The 26,400-nt window shown below is 35.7% G+C and overlaps 1 protein-coding gene across 5 annotated transcripts; it reads right to left on the bottom strand.

The window, feature by feature from the left end:
- Window positions 1-282: 282 nt before the first annotated feature.
- slc29a4a (solute carrier family 29 member 4a) lies at window positions 283-26,108 on the bottom strand. Of its 5 annotated transcripts, none has more exons than XM_083523929.1 (12): window positions 25,977-26,050; window positions 16,508-16,585; window positions 14,866-15,112; window positions 14,092-14,223; window positions 13,750-13,863; window positions 9,197-9,325; window positions 9,003-9,077; window positions 8,059-8,324; window positions 6,375-6,504; window positions 5,070-5,257; window positions 4,658-4,898; window positions 283-908 (listed from the first exon to the last, which is right to left on the bottom strand). In XM_083523929.1, exons 3-12 carry the CDS (start codon window positions 15,026-15,028, stop codon window positions 787-789), a joined length of 1,560 nt encoding a protein of 519 aa, XP_083380055.1. In that variant the 5' UTR covers window positions 15,029-15,112; window positions 16,508-16,585; window positions 25,977-26,050; the 3' UTR covers window positions 283-786. The 5 variants fall into 5 exon arrangements, with proteins under 5 accessions (XP_083380055.1, XP_083380054.1, XP_083380057.1 ...); XM_083523928.1 differs by lacking the exon at window positions 25,977-26,050 and adding an exon at window positions 17,213-17,457; XM_083523931.1 differs by lacking the exon at window positions 25,977-26,050 and adding an exon at window positions 17,213-17,403 and having other exon boundaries at window positions 16,519-16,585.
- Window positions 26,109-26,400: the final 292 nt, after the last annotated feature.

A 26,400-nucleotide genomic window follows, 5' to 3' on the forward strand; every position in this document is an offset into this window, starting at 1 on the left:
AATAAGTAAATTTTGATTATACAAATTTTTAGACCAAGTTAGAAAAAAAATGGACGACTGTGCGACATTGATATTATTTAATTACACACCTGGCTTATTTAGCTTACTCTATATTATTCAATAAGTACAGTGTAAATGAAGACGAATTAATATTGAGTGAATGTAAGGGATTGAAGTTTGACGGCTTTATCGGTTAAGGCATTATTTAATTAAACTGTAAATTATCATAAATGATTTGTTTTCCATTTAAAGAACACAACAGAAAACAATGTGTAATACATGTTTGTTTGTAATTTTGTATTATTAAATGTATACATTCACATAAAAGGGGCATTAAAAAAGCAATTTAGATACAGATCCAGCAATAAAATCAATACAATGTACAAAAAAAAAAAGCCTTTATTCACCAAGATTCACATTCAGTTGCTTTAGCAAAAGAAAAAAAGATATATATATAGTCCAACATTCATGATGCACAATTAAAGACAATACAGCTTTTCATTGTAGGAAACATCAAGGCAGAATTCACCATAGGACATGAGCCACATGACTTTCTTTCTGGAGCTAGACATACATGTATACCTTCATAAAACATCAACGAACAGCACAATGAAGCATACGTATAGGTCTTTAGTGTTGGCAGGAATTTCCCTTAGTTTAATACATTCCAAAGTGCATCGCATTACAGTTGGGACAACATAAACCTGTGGCAGAGTTTCCGATTTGCTACTTTGTGAAATTTGTTGAGATACATGAATGTTATTGGTGAAAATGTGTTGCGGTGAGTTAATACCCCTGGGTGAAGTTCAAGATGGTGCTGGAGCCTGTGGCAGTGAAACGATAGGCAGCGTAGGCAACTACAGATCCCAGCATCAGTCCAGTCATATATGACACAGTCATGGTGTTTCCTGAAAAGAAAAATTTAGCTGGGTTTTATAAATTATAGAAATATCTAAATATAGACATACAGTGTGTTTATAAAAATATTCAGACGTCAACACTTTTTGCACACTTTTAGGTTTTTTTGGCCATCAAACTACACACAGTAACCTACAAAAATGCTCCTCTCAAATATTTTGAAAATCTGAACTAAAATATTTCAGTAATAAATGGTTATTGAATTTAATTAAGTCAAATGATATTGTTTACATTGGTTCCACATGATTGAGTTAAATGAACACAATTTGTTTCAATAACGTCAACATGATTTAATCATGTAGCTCTAAATATAATCAAAATGGACACTCCCACTCATATTGAGGAGTGAACCTCAAACGCTGGTATTCTATAACAGACACTTTCCCATTATACATGTTTTGATGGCATTAATTATATATTATAGTTATTTTTTTTATCATCAGTGCCAAAATCCTCTAAAGGTGTGATAATGTTAGAAGTTTTCTACAATTCACTACTTTTCTATGAAAGTTTCTATACATGATTAAATTATGTTTCTATACAATATACATGATTACACTCACTCTGTATGATTTACACTAGCTATTAGAAACTTGTTTTTATGTTTAGACATGTTTTAAGAAAAGAATCAACATTTTTATGTAAATTATTTGTAGTGTGTTCTCTTATACCTGACTGACTAGATTCAGCTCTTTATTCATACTTTTCGTGAATTTAGTTTTTGGAAGCATCAAATCTCGACAAACTTTCCAGAACCCTGAATTAGACAGGTTCTCCCATTCTTCCTGGCAGCTTCTCTAAATCGTAATCTGATTAGATAGGGAGCATCTGCAAACTGCCATCTTCAGGTCTCTCCATGGATGTTCTGTGTGGTTCACAGATGGCTGTGCCACACAGGGACATCCAGAAACTTATTCCAAAAACATGGCATTGTATGGAAAGGTAAACCTTCACCCTACACTAAGGTTGTGTGCTCTCTGGAGCAGGTTTTTTTTATGTATTCGGCTGCAATTTTCCTCCGCTTAATTTTAAACAGTCCCTGCTGCTAAGAAGTACCTGCTGCACAATTCTGCTTCAAAGCAGGATCTTGTTTTCAACATAGTGCTACAGCCTACAATGTTTGTCTCATCAGTCCATACGATTCCTAATTTTTTTATTTACTCATATTCTCTGAATCCATTAAGTCATATTACTCACGATTATCCATAAAATTGTCAAATCTTTTTGGAACCTGATATGGTTGTCCTTCTTTCAGGCTCTCCTTTTATAACTTTAGAGAAGATCATTTTGTAAAGCTTTTTAACAGTGGCCATTGGGTTGCTGCTGCTTCACCAGTTCCACTTTTCCAGTTCATCCCAAAGGTATTGAGGTCAGAGCATTAAAGCAGTCCAGTCAAGATCTTCCACCCCAACCCACATAAGCCAGATCTTCATGGAACTCTCTTTGTGTACAAGGGCATCATCTTGTTGGAATATGTTTGGGCCTCTTAGCTCTAATGAAGGGAAATGGTAATTCTACAGCATATACAAACATTCAATACAGTTGTGTACTTCCAAAATTGTGGCAACAGTTTGGGGAAGAACCACCAAAGAAATGAGAGGCTGTCTTTGAGGCAGAGAGTGAGCATATCAATCATAAAACAATATTTACATCACAATCCTTAAAAGAAATACCTTTTTTTCTGATCTTTAATACCTGGTATATATAATGATGGAAGAATTCACAAAAACCCAATTTACACTAATTTTAAAGAAATACTGTCTGTAGTTTGTCTTAATGGTATGCAATCTTTTGCAAGTGCATATACAGTGAGGAAAATAAGTATTTGAACACCCTGCTATTTTGCAAGTTCTCCCACTTAGAAATCATGGAGGGGTCTGAAATTGTCATCGTAGGTGCATGTCCACTGTGAAAGACATAATCTAAAAAAGAAATCCAGAAATCACAATATATGATTTTTAAACTATTTATTTGTATGATACAGCTGCAAATAAGTATTTGAACACCTGTCTATCAGCTAGAATTCTGACCCTCAAAGACCTGTTAGTCTGCCTTTAAAATGTCCACCTCCACTACATTTATTATCCTAAATTAGATGCACCTGTTTGAGGTCGTTAGCTGCATAAAGACACCTGTCCACCCCATACAATCAGTAAGAATCCAACTACTAACATGGCCAAGACCAAAGAGCTGTCCAAAGACACTAGAGACAAAATTGTACACCTCCACAAGGCTGGAAAGGGCTACGGGGAAATTGCCAAGCAGCTTGGTGATAAAAGGTCCACTGTTGGAGCAATCATTAGAAAATGGAAGAAGCTGAGCATGACTGTCAATCTCCCTCGGACTGGGGCTCCATGCAAGATCTCACCTCGTGGGGTCTCAATGATCCTAAGGAAGGTAAGAAATCAGCCCAGAACTACACGGGAGGAGCTGGTCAATGACCTGAAAAGAGCTGGGACCACCGTTTCCAAGGTTACTGTTGGTAATACACTAAGACGTCGTGGTTAGAAATCATGCATGGCACGGAAGGTTCCCCTGCTTAAACCAGCACATGTCCAGGCACGTTTTAAGTTTGCCAATGACCATTTGGATGATCCAGAGGAGTCATGGGAGAAAGTCATGTGGTCAGATGAGACCAAAATAGAACTTTTGGGTCATAATTCCACTAAAAGTGTTTGGAGGAAGAAGAATGATGAGTACCATCCCAAGAACACCATTCCTACTGTGAAGCATGGGGGTGGTAGCATCATGCTTTGGGGGTGTTTTTCTGCACATGGGACAGGGCGACTGCACTGTATTAAGGAGAGGATGACCGGGGCCATGTATTGCGAGATTTTGGGGAACAACCTCCTTCCCTCAGTTAGAGCATTGAAGATGGGTCGAGGCTGGGTCTTCCAACATGACAATGACCTGAAGCACACAGCCAGGATAACCAAGGAGTGGCTCTGTAAGAAGCATATCAAGGTTCTGGCGTGGCCTAGCCAGTCTCCAGACCTAAACCCAATAGAGAATCTTTGGAGAGAGCTCAAACTCCGTGTTTCTCAGCAACAGGCCAGAAACCTGACTGATCTAGAGAAGATCTGTGTGGGTCTTTGAGGGTTAGAATTCTAGCTGATAGACAGGTGTTCAAATACTTATTTGCAGCTGTATCATACAAATAAATAGTTTGAAACTCATATATTGTTATTTCTGGATTTTCTTTTTAGATTATGTCTCTCACAGTGGACATGCACCTACGATGACAATTTTAGACCCCTCCATGATTTCTAAGTGGGAGAACTTGCAAAATAGCAGGGTGTTTAAATACTTATTTTCCTCACTGTAGGTTCCAAAAATCTAATTACATAAGCGGAGAAAAACATACATTCCCATTTTCAAATATACACTTTTATTCTATAAGGAAATATTTCTATTATAATATAGGATGTCTCTTTCGCATGACTCCATTACATCTACAGCAAAAAGGGGCTTACTCAATAGTTTCATGAGTATGAAATGTATGTAAATCATATGCAATAGCTTTTACAAAACCCAGATCTCAACTCATTTGAACACGTATAAGAGATTTTGAAATGGTTTGCTAAATAACAATCTGCACTCCCATCCTCAAAACATAAAAAAATATTTTTTTTAAATGATGCCCACCTCTCCAGTGCAGTTCAGATAATTCAGTACAATTCAGTTAAGCTGTTCTAATATAAATGATCTTGTTTTCTCACAATATTTCATTTAGATTTACCTGCCAGCTCCCTTTGCTCAGGAGGCACCTTTCCAGCAGCCTGAATCATGGGTACACTACCAAAGTAACCATTGGTGATTCCCATGAGGAGCGAGAAGACACAGGGCCATGCTGGGTGACAAAGTGTAGGCTTTGGCACGGGAAACACACACATGATGAAGAGAGGGATAAAGACCACCCTTATGCATGAGAAAAACAGCAGGCGAACACCATTCCACTCATATGGCAAAGCAGCCAAGATCTAAATACAAACACACTTTGATTAGTACCCATATTTACTACATTTGCCACACCACAAGTGCATAATGTAATTCATCTAAACAACATGAATTGAATAATTAAGATTAAGAATGTTTAATTAGGTTTGTGTCAATTTTTAAAACATTATTCTTTTTTTCATTCAGGAACTCACTTTGCCAACAAAGTCGGACATGTTGAAAATGGCCATGATGAGAATCGGTAGCCAATCTCCCAGTGTGGCATTGCGGATCTCGGACTCCAGGCCAGGAAACAGGCACAGTGTGATAAAATAGGTGACAGCAATGGACAACATGTAAGGCCATATCACACGAGAGACCACATAACGATGCAGGATCATATCTGCAAAGCAAAGAGCAAATTACTTTCCAATTCTATTCTCAAAGATATGATCTGATCATTATTTGATTATATGCTACATTTTACCTAATATAAAATGCAATTATTTACTAAAAAGCTACAGATTAGATATCAAGAATCAGTTTGAGGGTTGTTTGAATTTAAACACTGACTGCACCATAGTCCTTCTCACTGTACATCAGTATCTGACTTTAATAACACACTTGTGGTTAAATGAGCACAAATCTCCAGAACCACATTCCAAAATCTAGTGGAGGATATTATAACAGCTAACTGGGAATGAGAATTAGCACATATCTTACTGTCAGGTGTCTTCCAATTTTTTGGGATGCTTTCCACAAGATCTGGGGTATAGATGTGGGGATTTTTGTTTATTCAGCCACAAGCGCATTAGTGACATCAGACACTGATGTTGGGTAAGGAGTACTGATGTTCCAGTTCATCCCAATGGTTTTTAGTGGGGCTAAGGTCAGGGCTCTGTACAGGATAATGGAGTTCTTTAACTCCACCCTTTTCGAACCATGTATTTATGGAGCTGACACACAGGGACACTGTCATGCTGGGTTAGGGTTAGGCTTAGGGTTAGAGACACTTGGTTCCAATAGAGGAAGTTTGCAATGATACACCATACTAATACATCCCATACAGGAGAGGAAACAGTTCGCAGAAGAACTGCACATGGGTGTGAATTGCAGTCCCAGCACTACAACACACTCCCTCAGATCCTCAAACACTGCTCTCCCTCCTATCACCAAGGAGGTGGAAAGGACTTCCACTTGATGTCTGAATATCCAAGCCTCTATCAGGGTTCAAACAAGACCAGCCTCTTCCAGATGTTCTTAATTTAGCATTACTTCTTTAAAAAAATTTAAAAAATGTAAATAAATAAATAAATAAATAATAATAATAATAATAATAATAAATACCTATCTAACAAATGATGCATTCTAAACTTTTTTCTCTCCCCCAACACCTTAATGAACAACAATTTATTTGTGTTTTTTTAGTTGTGTATTTTATACTTTCCTCACTTCATATGTCAAAATACCAAAACACACACACACAAGATTTGTACTAGTATTGCTGGTTATGATCTTACCCTTGATGCCTGGCCAGCTCCTTTTTATCTTCATCTTAGGCACATCAAATCTTACATATGTGCTCCCGCCACTGTAGTCTGTTTCTACACTGCCGTCTTCAGCAGGAGAAACACCCACTGCACCATTGTCCTTGACATCAGAGAGATGACGTTAGAACTGATGTTTACTGAAAGCCATTGCAGATACACAGGAGCAAGGAGGTAAATCCTGCATTTTCAGGAAGGTACTAATTTTGTACCGTATTAAATTCAGTAAAATAAAAACATTGACAGAGCCAATGAATGATCTGCCATAACCAATAAGTGTACTGATCAGACGTGTGTAACCATGCAAGAGGATATAGTGGATCCAGCTGTTGTGCATCTTCCTGTGACAAGTTAGCAGTTCTGCAGGGGCCAGTGAAGAGGACCATTACTTGATTAAGTGCAAGGCTGCGCCAGAGTAGCCACTCTCTTTAATTTGTTGAAATTGAAATAGAGTGCCAGCTTTCTAAGGCAATAGACCATCCAGTCGGACTAAAGTCTTGTTTTTCAGAGGAAAAACAGCAAAATATAATCACCAGAAGGAGGGGCTTAATAAAACAACAGTTCAGTTTTAGCCTGCAATTGGTACATTGTTTTTTGTTTTTTTAGCTAGTCAGTCATTTTTGCCAGTTTTTTCCCTAGGTAACAGTCTGTAAAATTAGGGAATATTCTATTTGTTCAGAATGAGTAGATTTTTATAAGCCTTTCTTAATCCAGAATGCTGGCTTTGCAAATATTGGAGAACATATCTGGCAAAAAAAACATAGTTATTAGCATTCTGTTTGTCGACTACAGAAACAATGTTGTTCTGAAGTGCTTATGTAAATGAGCCTAACAGTCACTAACATTAAATCTAGGTATTTCACTCTCTGCTATAGAGAAACATTCACCACAGTCAGACAAATGGACCTGAACAAACGACAGTAAGTATTGAACGAATTTTAAGAAAAAAAAAACATTTGGGTAAATCAAAGGGGATTTTCCTTTCATGGCCCATTTCATTTCATGGAAGCTAGAAAAAGACACTATGCCTTATTACTATATATATTTTTTGCTTTTGCTATTAATCTCAATCTGATGTGATATAAACTGAATACACTTGATAAAATTATATAACCAGGCTTGTTTTGATATTTATCTTTGTTTGTTGATTATTAGACAATGGATTATAAGGATTACTTAGAGCTTAATGCTGCACACATCCAAGAGTTTAGTTTATAAAGAGATGAAAATAAAATAAAAGTCAATGTATCTTGTTGCATAACAGCAGAACACGTCTCCTGACACCCTGTATTACCAAAGATTGCAATTGCAATTAGCTACAGTTTTTAAAGGTATTAACATTTTTACAGGCAAAAGAGCTTTTTATAGTCTATTTGTGACCAGCTAGGACATGAAAAATATGGTTTGAATCACACAAAGTCTATACAAAAATTTTATTATGCTTTGTTAATAATTAAAAAAAAAATTATACTTTGGTAAAATAGTGTAAAAACAATGCATAGACCTACACTACACAAATCATCAGTGAATAAGAAAGCCGAATACTAAGCCATTTCAAACCACATTCTGCTCTATATACATCTATAGATGTTCCAAGACATATTTGCTCTCCATAGCTCCAATTAGCTATAACAATGTCTGTGACTTGTTCACTTACAAATCTCACATCCTCTGTTATGACGTCATGGTGCACGTGGTACTGGTTGCTGTGGTGTGCGTGGTCTTTGGAGTGGCTTAAGCCTTGACGGGCCAGGCTAGTATAATAACTCACGAATCTTGTCCTGCGCACCACCAGATGCAAAACGCAACACATCAGCTCCATGCTGATGGAGATGAGAAAGAAGATGATGGTGTTCTTCGTCTCGTCTTTAATCAGCAGCTTGGTAAAGATCCGACTAAGAGAAATGATCACTCCTGCCGTGCCTGTGAAAAAAAAGCGCTTTCAGTGTACATATACTGGGTCTGATGTATGTATGCAACACCTGTTTTATAAATGAATGTATAACACAGTGTAGTCGAATTCACAAGTCTGATGGCGCTGATTAACTGACTTTAACAACATTATCCTGACTGGGCTTTAAATGAATGCGCTCTACTTTATTGTTTCTGCAATAACAGTTAATTCACAATTCATAAAAAACATGTTATTTAACCATAAAAAAAAAAGATTAAAATGAAAAAAGATTTCTGTGTGTATTTAACATTTATGGAAAGATTTTACAGAGTTTGCATGCTGTAAATGTTTTTCTCTATGGGAGGTCATTCAGCCTTTCGCTTTTGAGTGTCTCTCTAGTATATGAGACTGCACTTTGTGCCTTATTCATTGCAAGACAAAAAGCCAGGAGAAAAGCAGAGGCTATGAGCGGCGACCATTATAATGTAAGGTGTCCTGTTGATGTTCCATGACATTAAATGCAACTATATATAGCTAAAAAGCTAGGGTCCTTCAGTAATCATTTATTAACTGCAATTGTTGAAAAGTGGCATGTGGAATAAAAGGAAAGGGAAAACTTTAGTATAAATCACTTCGGTAAGGTAACAAACCTACTTTCCTACAATGGCATATTTATTTCTTACATCAATCAGGCTGGGTTATCTTACTTTCTCCAGTCATTACTCCTTGTGTATAGCGTTTTGGAAGCATTCCCATGTAACCATAGAAACTGGACTGCTGCACTATAGACAAAACAGACAAACAATCAAACTAGCAGGATAATTACAGTACATATACAGTCAATTTTTCACTGAAGGGGAAATAAATAAGATGATGTGCTCTACCCATAATACTAGTATACCTGTGCATCCAAATGCCACGACACCCACAGATATTAGGTTAAGCGAATATGCCTGGTTTGTGGAAAACTTTTGCAGCCACACATCAAAAATGCTGACAAAAAGCAGAGGGCCAAGAGCAAAGAGGTACCCTGGAAGCAAAATGGTATTTACATTAATTTATTCATTCAGTGCAGAGATTTCACAGTATGTATTGCAGTGAAAAAACATGCTGCTTATGTTGACAGTCAATATCTTTCAAATGTCCTAAATTTGCTTAATGTGATTTCAAGCATAGGAAGTGAGCAAACTGAGCTATTATTGGTTCTTTCCTAATTAATGAAAGAAATCAAGCTAAATATATGGCTTCTGTCTCAAAGTGGTGGCTGTGCTGGGAATTACATACAGGTGTACTATTAATGCATACTTCTTAAATACCCAGGGGGTTGGTAATATCATTATCCATAATTGTATCTGTTCTAATACAATACTGTCTATATGCTTGGTCTATGCAGGAAGGTTATTTTCACTATGTACTCTAAACAATGAAAAACACTAAAAAAAACAGTGGTGGACGAAGTACAGAAACCATGTACCTGAGTTTAAGTAGAGATAGTGCTACTTTTGAACTTTTTAAGTATTTGCCTTGAAATGTACATAAGTATCCAAAGTACTGTGATTTGTTGCATCTTTAATGTTCATATTATTATTTTTGTCACAATAATTTTGCTTAACCAAATCAGTTTAATCAATCTATTAATAGACCGATATTAATTAGTCAAACACTGACTGATACCAGTTTCTTCCATCATTTATTCCTCTCAAAATGTTCTGTTTGCTGTTGAACTGATGCTGAACTGTATGCTGGTGATAAGTACTACCAAGCGGCCATCAAAACAAGTTTAAAACAGAGTTTGCACTCTACCCTGATTGGTAGCTTGCTGTGTGCTTGACCAGTTACGTTTTTATCCAGTCAAATAAAAAGACACAATTTCACAAAATGTAAGTGTAAAAATTAAGATATTTGATCTTAAAATGTAGCGAAGTTAAAGTAAAAGTCTCCACAAATGTAAATACTTCAGACAGGCGAAGAAACTACTTAAGTACAGTAACAAATTACATTTACTTCATTACTGTCCATCACTGTGAAAAACTAGGCTGCTGACAAATGGAAGACATGCTTCATTCTCAGATTATAACAACAAATAATTGGCAGAATATCACTTTATTAAACTCCTGAACTAGATGCAAATGAAACTTTATTTGAACTCTAATGTAATTGAATACGCAAACTGTTTTAAAACAACTATGTCTTTCCAAAAGAAAACTAATTCAAAATATGTTATTTAGGCTACAGTTGACAGCAAAAGCCATCAAATACCAGATGTACTTCGGTTTTCTAGAAATGTCCAATAAATCTTATAGTCATCAGAATTGCTAACAAAGCTAAAACACACTTGCAGTGATTCATTGTGAAGCCTGTATGATTTTCCAGAAATAGAAAAAGAAAAACACATGCAATCAAGATACAACTCTCACACCATATTTTATTATCAAAGAATTTTGATTATTTTGTAAAGACCTCTGCAGAGATATGCAGCTCTTTGCACAATGTGTAATCTGTGAGAGCAACAGAGCAATGGCTCAAAATACAGAAAAAAAAAGAGCAGAAATTTGGTATTAATTTGGAGATCATTATGGTGGTGTTTTGATTGCAGTAAAACCCAACATTAGATTTTTCCATTAAAATAATGTTCATAAAACTCATGAAAAGAAATGTGCATCAGTCTTAACATGTTCCCCAAACCACCAAACATTTTTTAATTATTAACTATGCCCTAACATTTCAAGCGAGTTTAATGTCTTTTTGTGCAGTTTGTAAATTGTAAATTAGCTCAAATATTACAACACTTGCAGTAAATCAAAAACCTTGCACACATGCAATTTTTCTGTTCTGATCCTCAAACCATTATGTTAAAGCCTTCTGGCAAGCTTTTTGAAATATATACAACAAAAATAATACAGCACCTGTTCTTCAGCTCTGAATTCATTTTATATGCATTATCTTTTGTAATCTTTATAAGAAAAATGCATTTGTATCTGGTCAAGTGATGCATTAAGGTCCTAGAGAAAAGTGTAGTGGCAGTCAGAAATGCTTTAGCTTTAATTAGTTGACAGCAAAAAATTATTTAATCATTGGAATAATTAGCAAAGTATTGCACAGCCTTCCCAGGTATGAACTAAAAAGCTTTTAAGCAACTACTAAGAAAATCTATATTGCACAAATGGTTTATTTATTGCCTGGCAATTTTACACATGCAAGTACTCCACAGAAAAAAACCTAAATGAAAATCTATTAGCACAATATAAATAACATCATAAAAATCATCAATATTTATGATCACATTCGAAAATAAAATTGGTGCTGTGTTAGAAAAAAGATAGCTGAGAAATGCTAATATCCAAATAGTTTTTGTGTACTGGAAATGTTCATGTTTGTCATGCTGGTTTTGGGCATGGTTTAGTATTAGTATTAGTAGTATTAAATTCCAATAGTGTCAAACAACTGCATTTGCGCTACTTAGAAAAACCTGCCAGAACAATTTTTTTATGTGATAATTTACTTGGCCAATACACTATTTTGTGGGTGTAATTCAATCACTTATACAGCAAGTGATCCCGAATGGGCAGCTGTGATTCGATCTGAATTTCACCCTCAGACTGGATCCAGCAATTATGCAATATACTGTGTGTACATATAATATATAAGTATATAGATAAAGAGGTACATCATGTTTTCGGTAATGTAGTTGAGCAAAAAGTAAAATATGCGTTACAATCTAGTAAAGTACAAGTTTCCAGAAATGAAATTACAGGTAGTCCTCTATTTACGATGGAGATACGTTATGACGAGCCCATCGTAAGTCGAAAATTCGTCTTCCCTGCCTCATGCTGATTTATAATTTTCATTTTCTGGTCTAAACTGATTGCTTTCCTCTTATTTTTGTCACTGCAAGCATGAGACATACTTGGACGCTTGAAAGACATGCTTTTATCACTAAAATTGCTGTTTGAAACCGTTTGAAAAAAATAATACACACTGAGCCAACTTTACTCTGTCGACCGCTAGCGAGAGTGGGGCATCTCACAGGGAGAGAGATTCGCTCATCCCAGCTGCATGTCCAACATATCGTACATCATACGCTGCTGCCTGTTGCCCCAAATTTTTTCTATTTTTTACATTTTGTCATATCGCTATCGTCATCATAAGATCAATCTGTACTCTGAATAAATGGACATTAAAATACTCCTTACTCAATATTAATTTTATGCTACAGTAGTACATAAAAAATAAATGTACTGCAGAATATATAATTCCCACCTCTCAATATGTTATTTATTTGATAACTTTTTAATAGCAACCAGATCTATTTTAAAAAATAGTTTAAAAATTATGATAAGAGATAAAGGGAATAATTTACTAAATAACAAATGAATTTACATTTACTAAAAAGCTATTTATTTTTGTATTGCTACTGACTTGTTCATCATTTAAGGAGATTTCATCATGTTTTCCTTTTATTCTCTTTAAAATTTCTCACTCATAGAAATCATGATTTAATGATTTAAAAAGTTGTTGTGTGTCCAAATAGCTTGCTATTGTTAGGTTGAAGAGTCAAATATTAGCCGAAAGAAGGGTCAAATCTTTTATATATGCTCAAAATAGTGTTTTAAGATGGAGAGAGTTTTAGTAGTTATTCTGTACAAAATTATTGAGGCTTGTTAATGCCATGATTTATAGTTTAGATTAGTAGTATAGTTTATAGTATAATTTAGTTTCTCTTTTTCCCCCCAGTATACAGATACACTGTATACACTGAGAAACACTTTACTTTATATAAATGATAAACACATGCATATATATATACATGTACATTAACTTCTGGTCTCTTCCATATTTTCTCCCTTAAATCTCCAATGGTAAGATATTTTGGTTCACTGATGCCTGGAGCTGTAGCCAATGCAATGAAAAACATTAATGTAGAGATATTAAAGATGATGTTTGATGCCATCTTTGTTTTTCTCTTCCTCTAGGGTGTATGTGCTTCTGTGGTTATCCATCAGACATACAAGCATAATAACACTGTCCTGGTTGAGGAACAACTACATTTTATGGTGTCCTTGGGTAGTAGAAGCTCTAAAACATACTGTCTAAAATATGAGAATATGAGAGACGCATGTATAGAAACGCGAATCTTCTACTGTTCATAATAACAATGCTTCACAGGAAAAGAGGCACACATTCACATAGGAATGCAAGTGTTGTTTTGAAAATGAATTGCCTCTTTTATATGCTAAGCCTCTCCCCTGCTCTTCCCCCAGCGCTGGTTCAGCAGGAGTCTGTGGATGTTAGTGATGATGACTGATGTGGCTGGGGGAGTGAGATGAAAGCCCCTCCTCCCTGCTCCCGTAGGGCTAGTCATGCATTCTCTCAGGTCAATACACTACCGCCTCCCTCCACCTTTTGTGTGTGTTTAGGTGTGTGTGTGTGTGTATCTGCATAGAACAGACTTACCCACAGTAATCCTGGTGTGCAGGCTGAGCATCTCCACCAGGACATTGTTCAGTACCACAGCAACAAGGGCCACAAGAATATATGTCAAGCTCATGTCAAACACAATAGATGTTCCTGGAAAGGCAAAAAAGCCATACAATCACGACCTCAAATCTCATCACTTATCACACATCTTATCAATGGTCTTTCTACAAGAAACAATGAAGAGACCAAAGAAGAGTAACAAATCAGTCTAATGACATTTAGACTGACAGATAGACAAAAAAATATCAGGCTCACCATTTTAACACCTCCTGTCATACATTAATGTAATATAAGATGTTTAATGAGAGAAAGTGGCACCTTTAAATTTATGATGGAGGTAGTCCACATCTGTGATGAAGCTATTGTAGGGTAACAGGAAGCCAACTCCAGCCAAAAGCATTGCAAAATAGATTCCATGATAGCGATCATCTGGAACTTGTTCCTCTAACGCTATAAATTTAAACCAAACACAATTGGTGAAAATAAACAAAAACCTACATGTGATGCATTCTAATACAGTGTGAATCTCTCAGCATCTAATTAAAATCAACTTGTTTATATTTCCCTCTCTCTTTCACTCTCTTTTTGAGTTTTCTGGAGATATATCTAACACCTGTTTATTTTCATGGCATTGAGATTTAAAGTATTATGCCTTTCAAGTGGCAGTATGAATGTGGAATACTAAACCACCTACCCTAGATGCATTCTGGTTATGTATTATGTATGCATAAATCCATCTCAAGCTGTTTTTGAAAAAGTAACTATCTAGAGTTTATGGAGCATCGAAACCCTGTGGAATGTATATTCAGTGAGAAGATTTGAAAACGCAACATTTGTCGAGTATCCCTTTTATGCCAATGATTTACTTAACATGACCTTCTAGTCAGTGTCTTATCTAAACTAACAAGGTTAGCTCTTGCTATTAAACAGCAGGTGATATAACCTTCTGTGCGGTTTGACCTCAGGCCTGGAACATGCAGTCTGTATCCAAAAACATAACGTAATTTATCCAATTTGCAGTCATTGTGGTTTTGTGTCCTGAGTGATATCAATCTCCAGGCAGTAAAGCAGTTATATAAGGGAGCCTCTTACCAGGTTCTGATAGAGCCAGAACCCCTTTGTCTGGGACGTCTTTGCCTTGGCAGTCCTCTTCCTCCAGTTGATAGCTCTCGAAGCTGAAGCTCATCACCACGTTGCCCTCTGGGGTCTGGGCCGGGGTGGCCGGTTTGCGCCTCTCCACTCCTCTAGAGCCCATAGTTTGGCCCTCAGGCAGCCTGAGCTGTCACAGCTATCCCAGTTAATGATGCCTTTCTCGGTGGAAATGGAAACACGATTTGCTCTGTATAGATGCATATCAAAACATATGATGTATAACTTAATTTGGCCAAAACAGTTCACATTAGGATATATTACAATACAATAAATGTTAGATTCACTTTAGGAGGTAACAAGAAAAATGTTTTTTTATTTTATTTTTTATAATAGATTTTGAAAACATATGCACTCAACTAGGTTTATTACATTTATAACAATGAGAAAAAAAATCTTTAAAAAGCTTCTGAGCCATATATAGTTGTGCATCCTTCAAAGCCTAAGGAGCATAACAACCGCAGATTAAATTTAAATAATGTAATCCTGTTTGGCAGAGCCAGGAGAGAAAAAAAGAGAGAACGCCAATGATGGAGAACAGCAGCATAGTAAAAGCCTCAAAACCCTGGAGTCACTGTCTACATATTCCTTTGTTATTTTACATTTCACTAAGCACTGCTTTATATAGACCCGTTCCTTTCTTGTGCGATTATACAACCCATTCAATTTTTCTATTACTAAGAGGTTTGTTGTGATCATGCAGCATCTGATAAGAGAGAAATACAAGCAAACCTTGTATTAAGCTTTCAATTTAAAAATGTATTCCCTGGATGCAAATAAGGCAATTATATTTAAGTGAGGAGAGTCATCTGGATACAATAATGTATACAGTATTATGTATGTATTTATGCTAAAAATTTTGAAAAAAAAACTAATAATATCTGAAAGGCAGTGTTTTACAGTTTGGGGATTTGAGCTTAGATCAAGTTAAAATGCAACACGTTGGCAATAGTTTTCTTTCAAAGAATGCAACATACAGCTAAATAAATTATTCCTTATAGTTTGGACTATGCACGCATGCCTAGTTTCATGATCAAGAGATACTGCGGTTGATCTAAACAATGTTCAGAAGGTTATTATGGCATCTATTAAATAATAATAATAATAATAAAGGGCAAATCAGTTGAAAACATTTATCAGACCATGTATTCGGCCATAACGATCCCAAACAGGGCTAGGCTAGAATAACATACAAAATCATTACAGCTTTAAAAATCTCAGTACTCCAGGTTGTGTGAAGACTATCACACTGTGTTCGATAAAAGTTCATAAATCAGACAAGAAAAACCAAACAAGAAAACACTACTAACATGAAAACACCTACTCAATGGAATTGAATTCAGTACATTGTGTCATATCAACATGGCTGCTCACAACATCAATAGTAAAAATATATACAACAATTTGCAACCGCTTGCAATTCTAAAGTCTAATTCCCCACTGCAGTACAACAGTTGGAGCAATACTGAGGCTTGTGTCATATTTGAAATGGACCAGGCTATCAAGTCTGTCACCATGGTGGTTCTTGTTGTATGACAGCAGAAAGAAGTGCAAATAAGATAACAGGCATTGTAAAGAACAGCACCTGGCAAACACCTGTGCCTGAAGTCACAAATTGTCATCTGAAAGGCAAGCTCTTTCACAGGCAGACATCTGTCCTCTTCTGTAAAATACACAAATAAATAACATGGCATGATGAAGTCCTCCAGCCATGCAAAACGCCCGATGGACCTCTAGAACTAACTAGTACATGTGGATATGGTTATAGGGATAATTAGTGCCTGTGTGAAATAATAAACTGTGATGAAGGCATCAGCTGCTTGACAGTTGGTGGTGCTCCAAGAAATGATTAGCTGGAGTTATCAATTAACATGATTATTATGTCATTGTATTTACAAAAATAAGAGTGTATAGATATTTAAGAGTATATAGATATTGCAATATTTTATATACTGTTTTTTTTTTTTTTTGTTGTTGTTGTGGGGTTTTTTTTCCAAACAAATGACTCCTGACAAATACAATAATATAACCTAAATATATCTAGGATTTCCCTGGGTCTGGCAGAATCCTTTAACCATTGCACATAATACTAGAATACTGAAATACAGCCATACCTTAGTTTTGTCATTCCTGCACTACACAAATATAGAAACACTGAGATCCTGAATCCAGCACTATCTCATAGACACAGCATAATACACACACACACACACACACACACACACACACACACACACACACACTGAACCGTGCTGTCTACAGATAAGAGAAACAACAGGTTAAAGCTCACCCGACAGGAAGAACACGACTTCTCAGCACATTTTAGTCTTTTAAATCCACCATTTTGGCCCATAGCGTGTTTATCAGATGTGCTGTCGCGTTTTACTCGGATGCACTGAGGTGGTCTGCGGGAGCAGCAGCATTATAGATGCACACACGCACGCGCGCACACACATACGCGCGCAGGGAGGGGGGGGGGGCAGAGAAAGAGATAGACAGCGAGATAGGCAGATAGGGAGGGAGAGAGAGAGAGAGAGAGAGAGAGAGAGAGAGAGAGAGAGAGAGAGAGAGAGACTGCCCTCCCTTCCTCAGAGAGAGAGAGAGAGAGAGTGAAAAAAACCACCATTTCAGCCACAGTCAATTCAGCAGGTTGGAGAAGACACAAGGCAAAGCCAGTATCTATTGGCTACATTAGACTATGAGGAAACAAATGGCAATCACCTTCACTAGTTCTTCATAGTGCTTAACTATTTTAACCATTCCTGCATTTTTTCCTTTTGTGTTGTCTTTTGTGTTATCTATGTCCATTGACTACTGTCTATTGTGCTGCCTATTTGTTACCTTCTATTTGTTGTCTTGTGTATTGACTGTTATATGTTCATTTGCACATTGAAGCCTTCGGGGGAAATGCAATTTTCTCCCTTCTCCTTTCTCCTTGCTGCCTGGCTGAATGACAAAGCTTACTTTGACTTGACTTTTGAACAAACTTACACAAGTATTGTACACAAGTTACCGAGTATTAAAACTTAAAAAACGTTGAGCTGAAGATTATTACTGGTTTCTTTTCACTCTGAATAAAAGAAAACATTTTAGACTACTCTGATTATTACATCTTCAGCTTAGACATGATCATTGTTCCCAGGTGGCCATCTGTAGTCAATTTCATTCTCACACACACACAATGCCAAATGTTTGTGGACACTGCAGTTAGTCTAGAATGCCTTTGTATGCTGCAACCCTCCTTCACTGGAACTCGAGCTTGTTCTTTCATGACAATACCCCTGTGCACTAAGCAGGCTTCAAGAAATCATGATCCGAGAAGGCTTTAGCGAAAGTCTTTAAGTGGGCTTCACAGAGCCCTGACCTTAAGCCCACTAAAGACTCCCCAGCTGTCTGATCTCACTAATGCTCTTGTAGCTGAATGAACTTAAATCCCCACAGCCACACTCTGAAATCTAGTGGAACATCTTCCCAGAAGAGTGGGAAGCAAATAAGGGGGAATTTTGAATGTGATGTGCATATTGTGCACCAACTGTGTATTTTTAGACTGCAGGAGGAAACATGTAAATCCAGAAATGGCAGATGTAAACATGGAGAAAGCGTGACCAAAAACCAGGTATCAAGTGCGATAGCACTTGCTGTACCACCAGATAGTGAATTCATATTTTTCAGGTGAGTGGTTACATTTTTCAGTGTTTCACACATTCCAACTATACAAAAACTGAAACAATGACTTCAGTGAAATGCCACATGCAATTATGAATACCACAGTTATGAATTTCAAGGAGCCAGTTTGTCTGTGTGTTTTTTGTTTATCTGTGTTTTTGTCAATATGCGTTTGCTGGTGTCAATTAGAAAATTGCACAGAAATGTTCAGAATTATTGATTTTTTTTTATTTCTTTATTTGGTTCTTGCAGATGATACAAAGTGTAACTAGCCTTGGATTTAAACAATTAAAAAATGAATCAATATTTTCTTTTAATATTAAAAACGTTGATGGTAGCATAGGATAAACAAATAAAACTAATTTAAAGAACTGCAGGACCTTTCCACTTATTTATATTCAGCAAATTAAATTTGTGCCAACATAAAGTGTTAGAGAAATCATTCATTCTTGGGTGATTGCAACATAGTTTTAGTGCAACTTATTATCTCCTTCTACTATTCTTCCATCATCTCTTCCTCAGTCTATTACTCTGTTTCTGTCTTCATTCTACATTTGACAGTTTCTTTCATTACAGTTTTATTCGTTTGTGTGTGTGTGTGTGTGTGTGTGTGTGTGTGTGTGTGTGTGTGTGTGTGTGTGTGTGTGTGTGTGTGTGTGTGTGTGTGAGTTTCATTCATTGTGTGTGTGCATTAATCATCAAATAATGTTTAGAATTTTCATGAAAAATAATATATAAAACTTATAATTTCCATAAGTCATCTCACTCCTGACTTTTCATGGACTAAAGAAAACAACCTTTTAAATATTTAGTATATAGTATCTGATGTTATTGTACTCCACTAATAGTTTTTTGAAAATTAATGAATGTGATAAAATAATGTCATCAACATGGCAAAAGTTTCTTAATTAATGTGACATATTTCTTTAAACAAAAATCACTGCTTTTAACACAATTTTTTAGACAGATTTCAGAACACACTTACTGGTGCAGAAAGGTGCAATTTCACTGCAACAATATGAAATCTAGAAGCCATTGCTGGACATGAAGATGATAGAAATTATGTTGATTTCTCAGTCACCAGATTCTAACCACACTACAATATGGGAGACTTTTGAGCAATGTGTTAGCCAGTGCTCTCTAGCACCACTATCAAAACACAAAGGGAGTTGACGTTGAACAAAAGGAGTTAAAACGTGCATAGTTTTTTTAATTTTTTAAAATTTGTACAAATTGTACAAATTCAATTCCATTGCTTCCTGGTCGACCCATAAGAATAATTTCAAAACTCTCTTTTTTTTCTCAAAGACAATCTTAGAATCAAAAAGAAAATATTTAATAATTTTATATTTATACATAATATAAACATTTGGTAAAACGTGGTAATGTAACATCTTTTGTAACATCTGGTTTTACCGTTTTTGATGGTATGTTAAATTGTTTAAAAGGCTTTGAACCTAGCTATTTATATAGTATGATGATAATTGATTACTGGTTAACTTTATTTTTATACACCTCTGTCAAAAGTTTTCAGTTGTATTTAAGTGCAACGTGTACTATCTAAAGAAACCTTATATGCCGTATTTCTGTATCACTTATATAGCAGTGCCATCTTATAACCTACTATAAGGATGTGTGATATGAGGACTGAATGGGTGTTTGGAAATATTACATTGGATATCACATCTTGTTAACATGTATTTGGCAAATCAGTGTATGATCTGAACATGCGTTAGGCCTTGGGCCAGCATCAGTACACTGCTATCCCTGATCAAAGCTCAGCAGAGATAAGTATAAGCAGTATAAACAATGAACTCAACAGAGTCCCTTATTTACACTTCAGAGAAATAATAATAATGATTATGATTACAACAGTACACCCATTAGGCAGTGGAATGGGCATATGACACCATTCATGCAATTTTTCAAAACAAAGCAAAATGATACCACACAATATTGAAGGTTCTATTAATTAAACCTTTCCTGGAGAAAACCTGCATGTTGTGTTCGACAGAAAAATATTAAATTTACTGCATATTTTCCCTCAAAATCATTCAAAGGTTGTTGTTGATTTTATTTTGAGTTTAGGGTTTAAAATAAAGTCTTAAATGCTGGCACACTGGCATTGTATGTACCATTGGTACTTCAAAGCTCCACAGGTCTCCAGTTTACTTTTTTTGTGGAGACATACATGTTCTCCCTGGGGACATTTCAGACCAAATATTAACAGGGATACAAATGATGACCAAAGAATCTTGTAAGAAATAGAAAGCACATATGTATGAAGCATTTATAATTTACACAGTTTTTAACACATAAAATAACTCATGCGTTTAAAATATTGGACATATTTATTCCAAAAAAACTTAGCACTATATCTGCATGTTTGAAGGGGTGAAAAACAACTGAATATGTCAGTTCCACTACTTCTCTTCCAGCAAATATGTAGATCAAAGTCTGATTAGAATTTGATTAGAATTGGAAAAAGATGCTGCCTAAACAAAACTTGTGCATAAAACTGTTTAAAGGCTCAGTTCTATATTTATCCTGCAGGCGAGCATCAGTATGCATGACTTTGCATACTGAACGCTACCGGTTTCCACCTCAGACTCAGTCTGGAAGATAAGCAGCTGCTCAATTCTCTCCTGTTCCAGTCACCCTAAGAGGAACTTTCAAAATAATATAAGACTGCAGTGCTATCGATCATAGTTATTAACTTATAAATAAAATCACATCGCTTCTCTCTACCACACTGTTTTTAAACTTGCAGTACTTTCTTGCATGAATGTTGTCCTTGTCTTTTATTGTTTTTGTGTTTTGCCAATTGTGATGCATGCAAAGTCAGCAGAAACCAGTATTTCTATGCAGAATACTGAAACAGTTCTATTTTTAGCCTGCTAGTTCAATTTATTTCAGCAGCTCATCCCTGGATGGTTAACTGGGATGTTATTTGCTGTTGCACTTCCAATACCATTCTGCTGTGAATCAGCAGTGAGTCCACGATATCCTTCACAGACATGGCACGCACAGTTCAGCTCATGCAGAGTGACGGCTTTTTAATTAACCTTTGCTCTCACAGCAGAGGCGTTTATCCATTATGCAGATAATATTTAGAGAACTTGCTGAACAGTTTTGGTTTTGCTAATGTCTATTGTATGATTGTACAGCTGTAGTTATCACTTTTGTAAAAATAAGAAACTTACTTAATTTGCATAGCATTAACTGAAAAATATGAAATTACTCCACACGTAGGACTTTGGGTTACAATACCTACAGTATTATGTCATCAGAGGGACATGCCTTCTTACATGAACTGTTCATAAATAATCGCGTTTTATTTTTCTATAAATTTTACATTTATTTTCTCCCCTTTACTCACTTACTTTCAGTAAGTATTTATCAGCATGGTGGTGCTTCTGAGGTTCCAGTGTCTTTTCGCATCCTCCTGATTCATCCCTGCACCCAACCTCTGGATGGAGTTCTCTTAAATTAGAGACCACACTTTGCATCTGAAGATGGTTCCACGCAAACAGCAGTTTTTTAGTAACTCAAGAACTATGAAGATACATTTGGACTGTAATTAATATAAATATACTGCTGCAATGGCTTAGGACTGCAAGTTGCATGAACAGTTTCGCATTGAACCCCCTTACTGGCTCACCTAATAGGGATATAATTATAGGGACTAAACTTGTAGGTACTAACATATAAATTCCAATCTTATAACCTCTTTATCTCTGTAAAGCTGCTTTGGGACAGTGTACATTGTTAAAAGCGCAATACGAACAAAACGGAATTAAATTAAATTGGTGAAGCTGGAATCTTGGGAACACTGGACCTCAGCCCATTACAGGGTAACTTACACACATTTATAATTACAAGCAAAATTTTAAGGTTCGAGCAAACAAACAACAACCCAGGTATAGGATTTAGACTACAGACCCTGAAGATGATGCAGCAAGGCTACACATTTCACTACCCAGTCATTTTTTTAAATGACTAATTCCTTTTGCACAGTCACATATAGATATTTGACCTGTGCAATTTTATGGCAAAGCTTCATGAGATGCATCTTCCACATACATATTATCACATATAATTTACATCTGTGAAATGCACACAATATGACATTTCAGTGCTTAATCAGAGTGTTATATAACACCCATAGACTGATGGCAGAAGGCAACAGATACCAGACCCTCTGTAGAGCAGTAAGGCAGGGCTCCAACTTTGCCCTTATTAAATCATTAATTACATCTGTCACTGCCATCTCTGCAACAGTGTTAGTTTCGTTCGCAATGTCAGGCTGCGTGAGGCATGTTTTGAATGATGTAACTAACTGCTGTCACAGTTTTCAGCAAAAACAATAAACATAATTAAGGGTCATCTTTTTAAATGTTTTGTGACATAACCAAGACAATACAGACAAACACAGTATAGCTTGTGCAGAATGCCATGCTGAATGCCTAATGCCAAACATAATTGCCTGTCTCCTCCTTTGCAAAGCAGATTTGTGATTTATAGTCAAGTGCTATTAGCTTTAGGAATGATGGGCATCTCCTTGGAGACAATTCGAGTGCTCATTCTTAGCAATAAAATCAGCCATGCTGCTACTTCTCCTTTTTAATTCTCTCTGAATTAGGCCTGCAATTTAATCTACAATGCATAAATGCTGTGCTGCAATACTTTAAAACTGAAAAGCAAGGAAGAGCTGAGTAATGAGTACAGATCTTTGTGCGGGAGAAGATAACAGTGTTTGTTTAGTGACTACAGGTCATAAAGCAAGTGCCTGCCTTCAGTCTAGTACATTCATCTTATATATATATATATATATATATATATATATATATATATATATATATATATATATATATATATATATATATATATATAAGACAGAGAATAAGAGAGGATATACATATGTATTTATTTACATTTATGGCATTTAGCAGGTGCCATTATCCAGAGCAACTTATTGATTGGTGGTGCTGGGACTTGAAAACATGACCTTCCGACATGAAGTCCAACATTTTATTCCATCTCAGTATGTATATATGTGTAGTATTATTATTAGTGGTAGTAGTAGTAGTGGTGGTGCTTAAAAAGCATCGCTATTACAATCTTGCGAACATGTTATACTTTAACTTATTATTATTATTATTATTATTATTATTATTATTATTATTATTATTATTATTATTAGGAATTATTAGAAATTAGGAGTAATTAAGAATAATGTTATTAAAATATTATCCTCCTTAGGAATAATATTATATTTGACTAATAATAATCTGCATTACATTTACAATAGTTCAGGCAGATCTGCTCTCAGGAAAATTATTCCATTTTCCATCTCCATTTCATATCATTATACATATTACTTTAATAGCAAACCATAATCATTGATAGCACTTAGCCTTTAACCTCCAGTTTAATGCATCTACACAGTGAATCAGGCTGTTCATAGTCTCTTGTGCATTTTAATGAGGTGTTTTAGGTCAACATTAGATTCTCTGCCCTCTCTGAATCACCATGGCATAGCTCTTGAAAAATAATAACAGCTAGTAGGTTGAAAAGAATTAGAGACTGTATCCCAGTATGGGTCAAATATTAATTTTAACTCAAAAACAACAAATCACTTGATGTGAATTTAAAAATTAATATTGTATCAATATGTTTTTGCTTTTTGTTTATGTTTTTTAAGAGTTGGTAGTTATTAATTACTAGTTTCTGTGATGGGTCATGTGAATATATGCTTTAATACTTTAAGAGCTGTTCATATAATAATATGACACAAATGATAAATCCTCAAACCAAACCAAAACAGTGACCTGTATTACTAGGAGCACTGCTAAGAATTCAAACATTTCAATCTGGTCATCATGTCCTTTAATACAAAAATGCCACAGTAGATTTGTTTTAGTACTGCTGCATGTAGAGGTCATAGGGAACAAAAGCCAGACAAGATGGCAAATAAAATGCTGAGTTAGGATAAGATAAATGAGTAGCTTTCCTCAGAGGAATATATGAAATGCCATAAGTAAGTCTTCTGGGATATGTGCCAGACAGAGTGACACTTTCATTATACACAAGTATCCATAAAGCAGAGCATAGGGCCATTTACCTAAGTTAAGCAGAAAAGGAGATGTCATATTTATCCTGTGCATAGTGTGCATAGGCTTGTGCAGTGCATACTTCTGCTTTTAAAATAAGCTGTATCACACCACTTTAAATGCAGAATTCACTTTAACAGAAATATTTTTGTATAGTAATATTGTGATGTGTTTAGAGATTCTAGTGCTAATTTAATGGTTGGTGCTTCTGTAAGAACAATGTCTGTTGTTCTGATGCCCTAGGAAGTCATTGCTAATGCATGTGCAATGGTTAAAAAGGAGAAACATCAATCTCAAACATAGATTCAGATAAATGAATGAAGTGAATGATCAGATTTTTCTGTAAACTCCAAAAAAAGAGCAAGGAATTCTTGGGCCTTCTACTTTTGTGCTATAAGTAATCAATTATGTTTATTTTTATTTTAATAGAAACCGAGTACAGAAGTAGTACAGCAAAAGACAGCAAAAGTTACATACAGGGATACAAATGATGAACGAATAATCATGTAAAGAATAGAAAACATACAGGCCCAATGCACAAGACCTGTGACATGGCACTAATAGTGGGATTTTCATGAAATCTTTGCTTAAATAGAATTTAGAAGAAATTAAGAGTTCAGTCTCTGCTGTATCAATTTTTTGTATATAGAAGTGAATTTCCACTATCAGCAAGTCATTAAATACAATTGTGGTAACATAGCAAAATGAAAACGGACAAATTCAAAACCAAAAATATTGAAGTTAATCATTAAAAAAGTAGTTTGTGCTGTTTCAATACATTATTATAGCACTGCAGGCATTTTGACTTGTGAAGCAACTACACAATATAGTAAAAATTATGCGGACGTGACCATAATGTTTGTCACATACTGTTGAGCATTTCATTCGAGATTTATTTCACTTTGCTGTTATGATAAGCTCTACTCCTCTGTCAAGGCTTTCTACTAGATTTTGGAGCATGACTGTGAGGATTTGCATTGGGATCATAGGCTCGATCCTGACCTTGGGTTATGACTGTATTAAGTCATGCTTTCCCCATGTTTGCATCGGTAAGTCCTGGGTTTACTTGTTTTCTTCCACTGCCCAAAAACACACAGTTGTTCCATTCAAGATTTAAGAGATTTAAGACATTCATGATTCCCCCCCCTCTATTGCTGTTAACCTGCAATCCTTTGGAAAGTCTTTCCACTAGCTTTGGGAGCATGACTATGATGATATGTGTTAATGCAGCAACAAATGAATTAGTGAGGTCAGACAAGGAGGTCTGGAACTCACTTGGTGTTCCAGTACATCCCAGAGGTAATCACTGGGGTTGATGCCAGGGCTTTGTGCAAAACGTTCAAGTTGTTTCACTTCAATTTTGCAAATAGTACCTTCATGTTCACTTTGTGCATAGGTGCATTATCATGCTGGAACTGAATTGGGCCTGTTGGTTCAGTGACTACAGCATACAAAGACCATCCTAAATTCGATTGATTAATTGATTGATTGATTGATTGATTGATTGATTGATTGATTGATTGATTGATTGATTGAATTTCTTATGGATTTTTATCTACTACTAGAATAAAGTAGATTGACTGATAGCATTTCCTGTGGATTTATATCTACTACTAGAATAAAGATTGATTGATTGATTGGTTGATTGATCGATTGATTAATAGCATTTCCTATGGATTTATATCTACTACTAGAATAA

This window comes from Silurus aristotelis (assembly GCF_946808225.1).
Source record: "Silurus aristotelis genome assembly, chromosome: 21".
Taxonomy (NCBI): Eukaryota; Metazoa; Chordata; class Actinopteri; order Siluriformes; family Siluridae; genus Silurus; species Silurus aristotelis.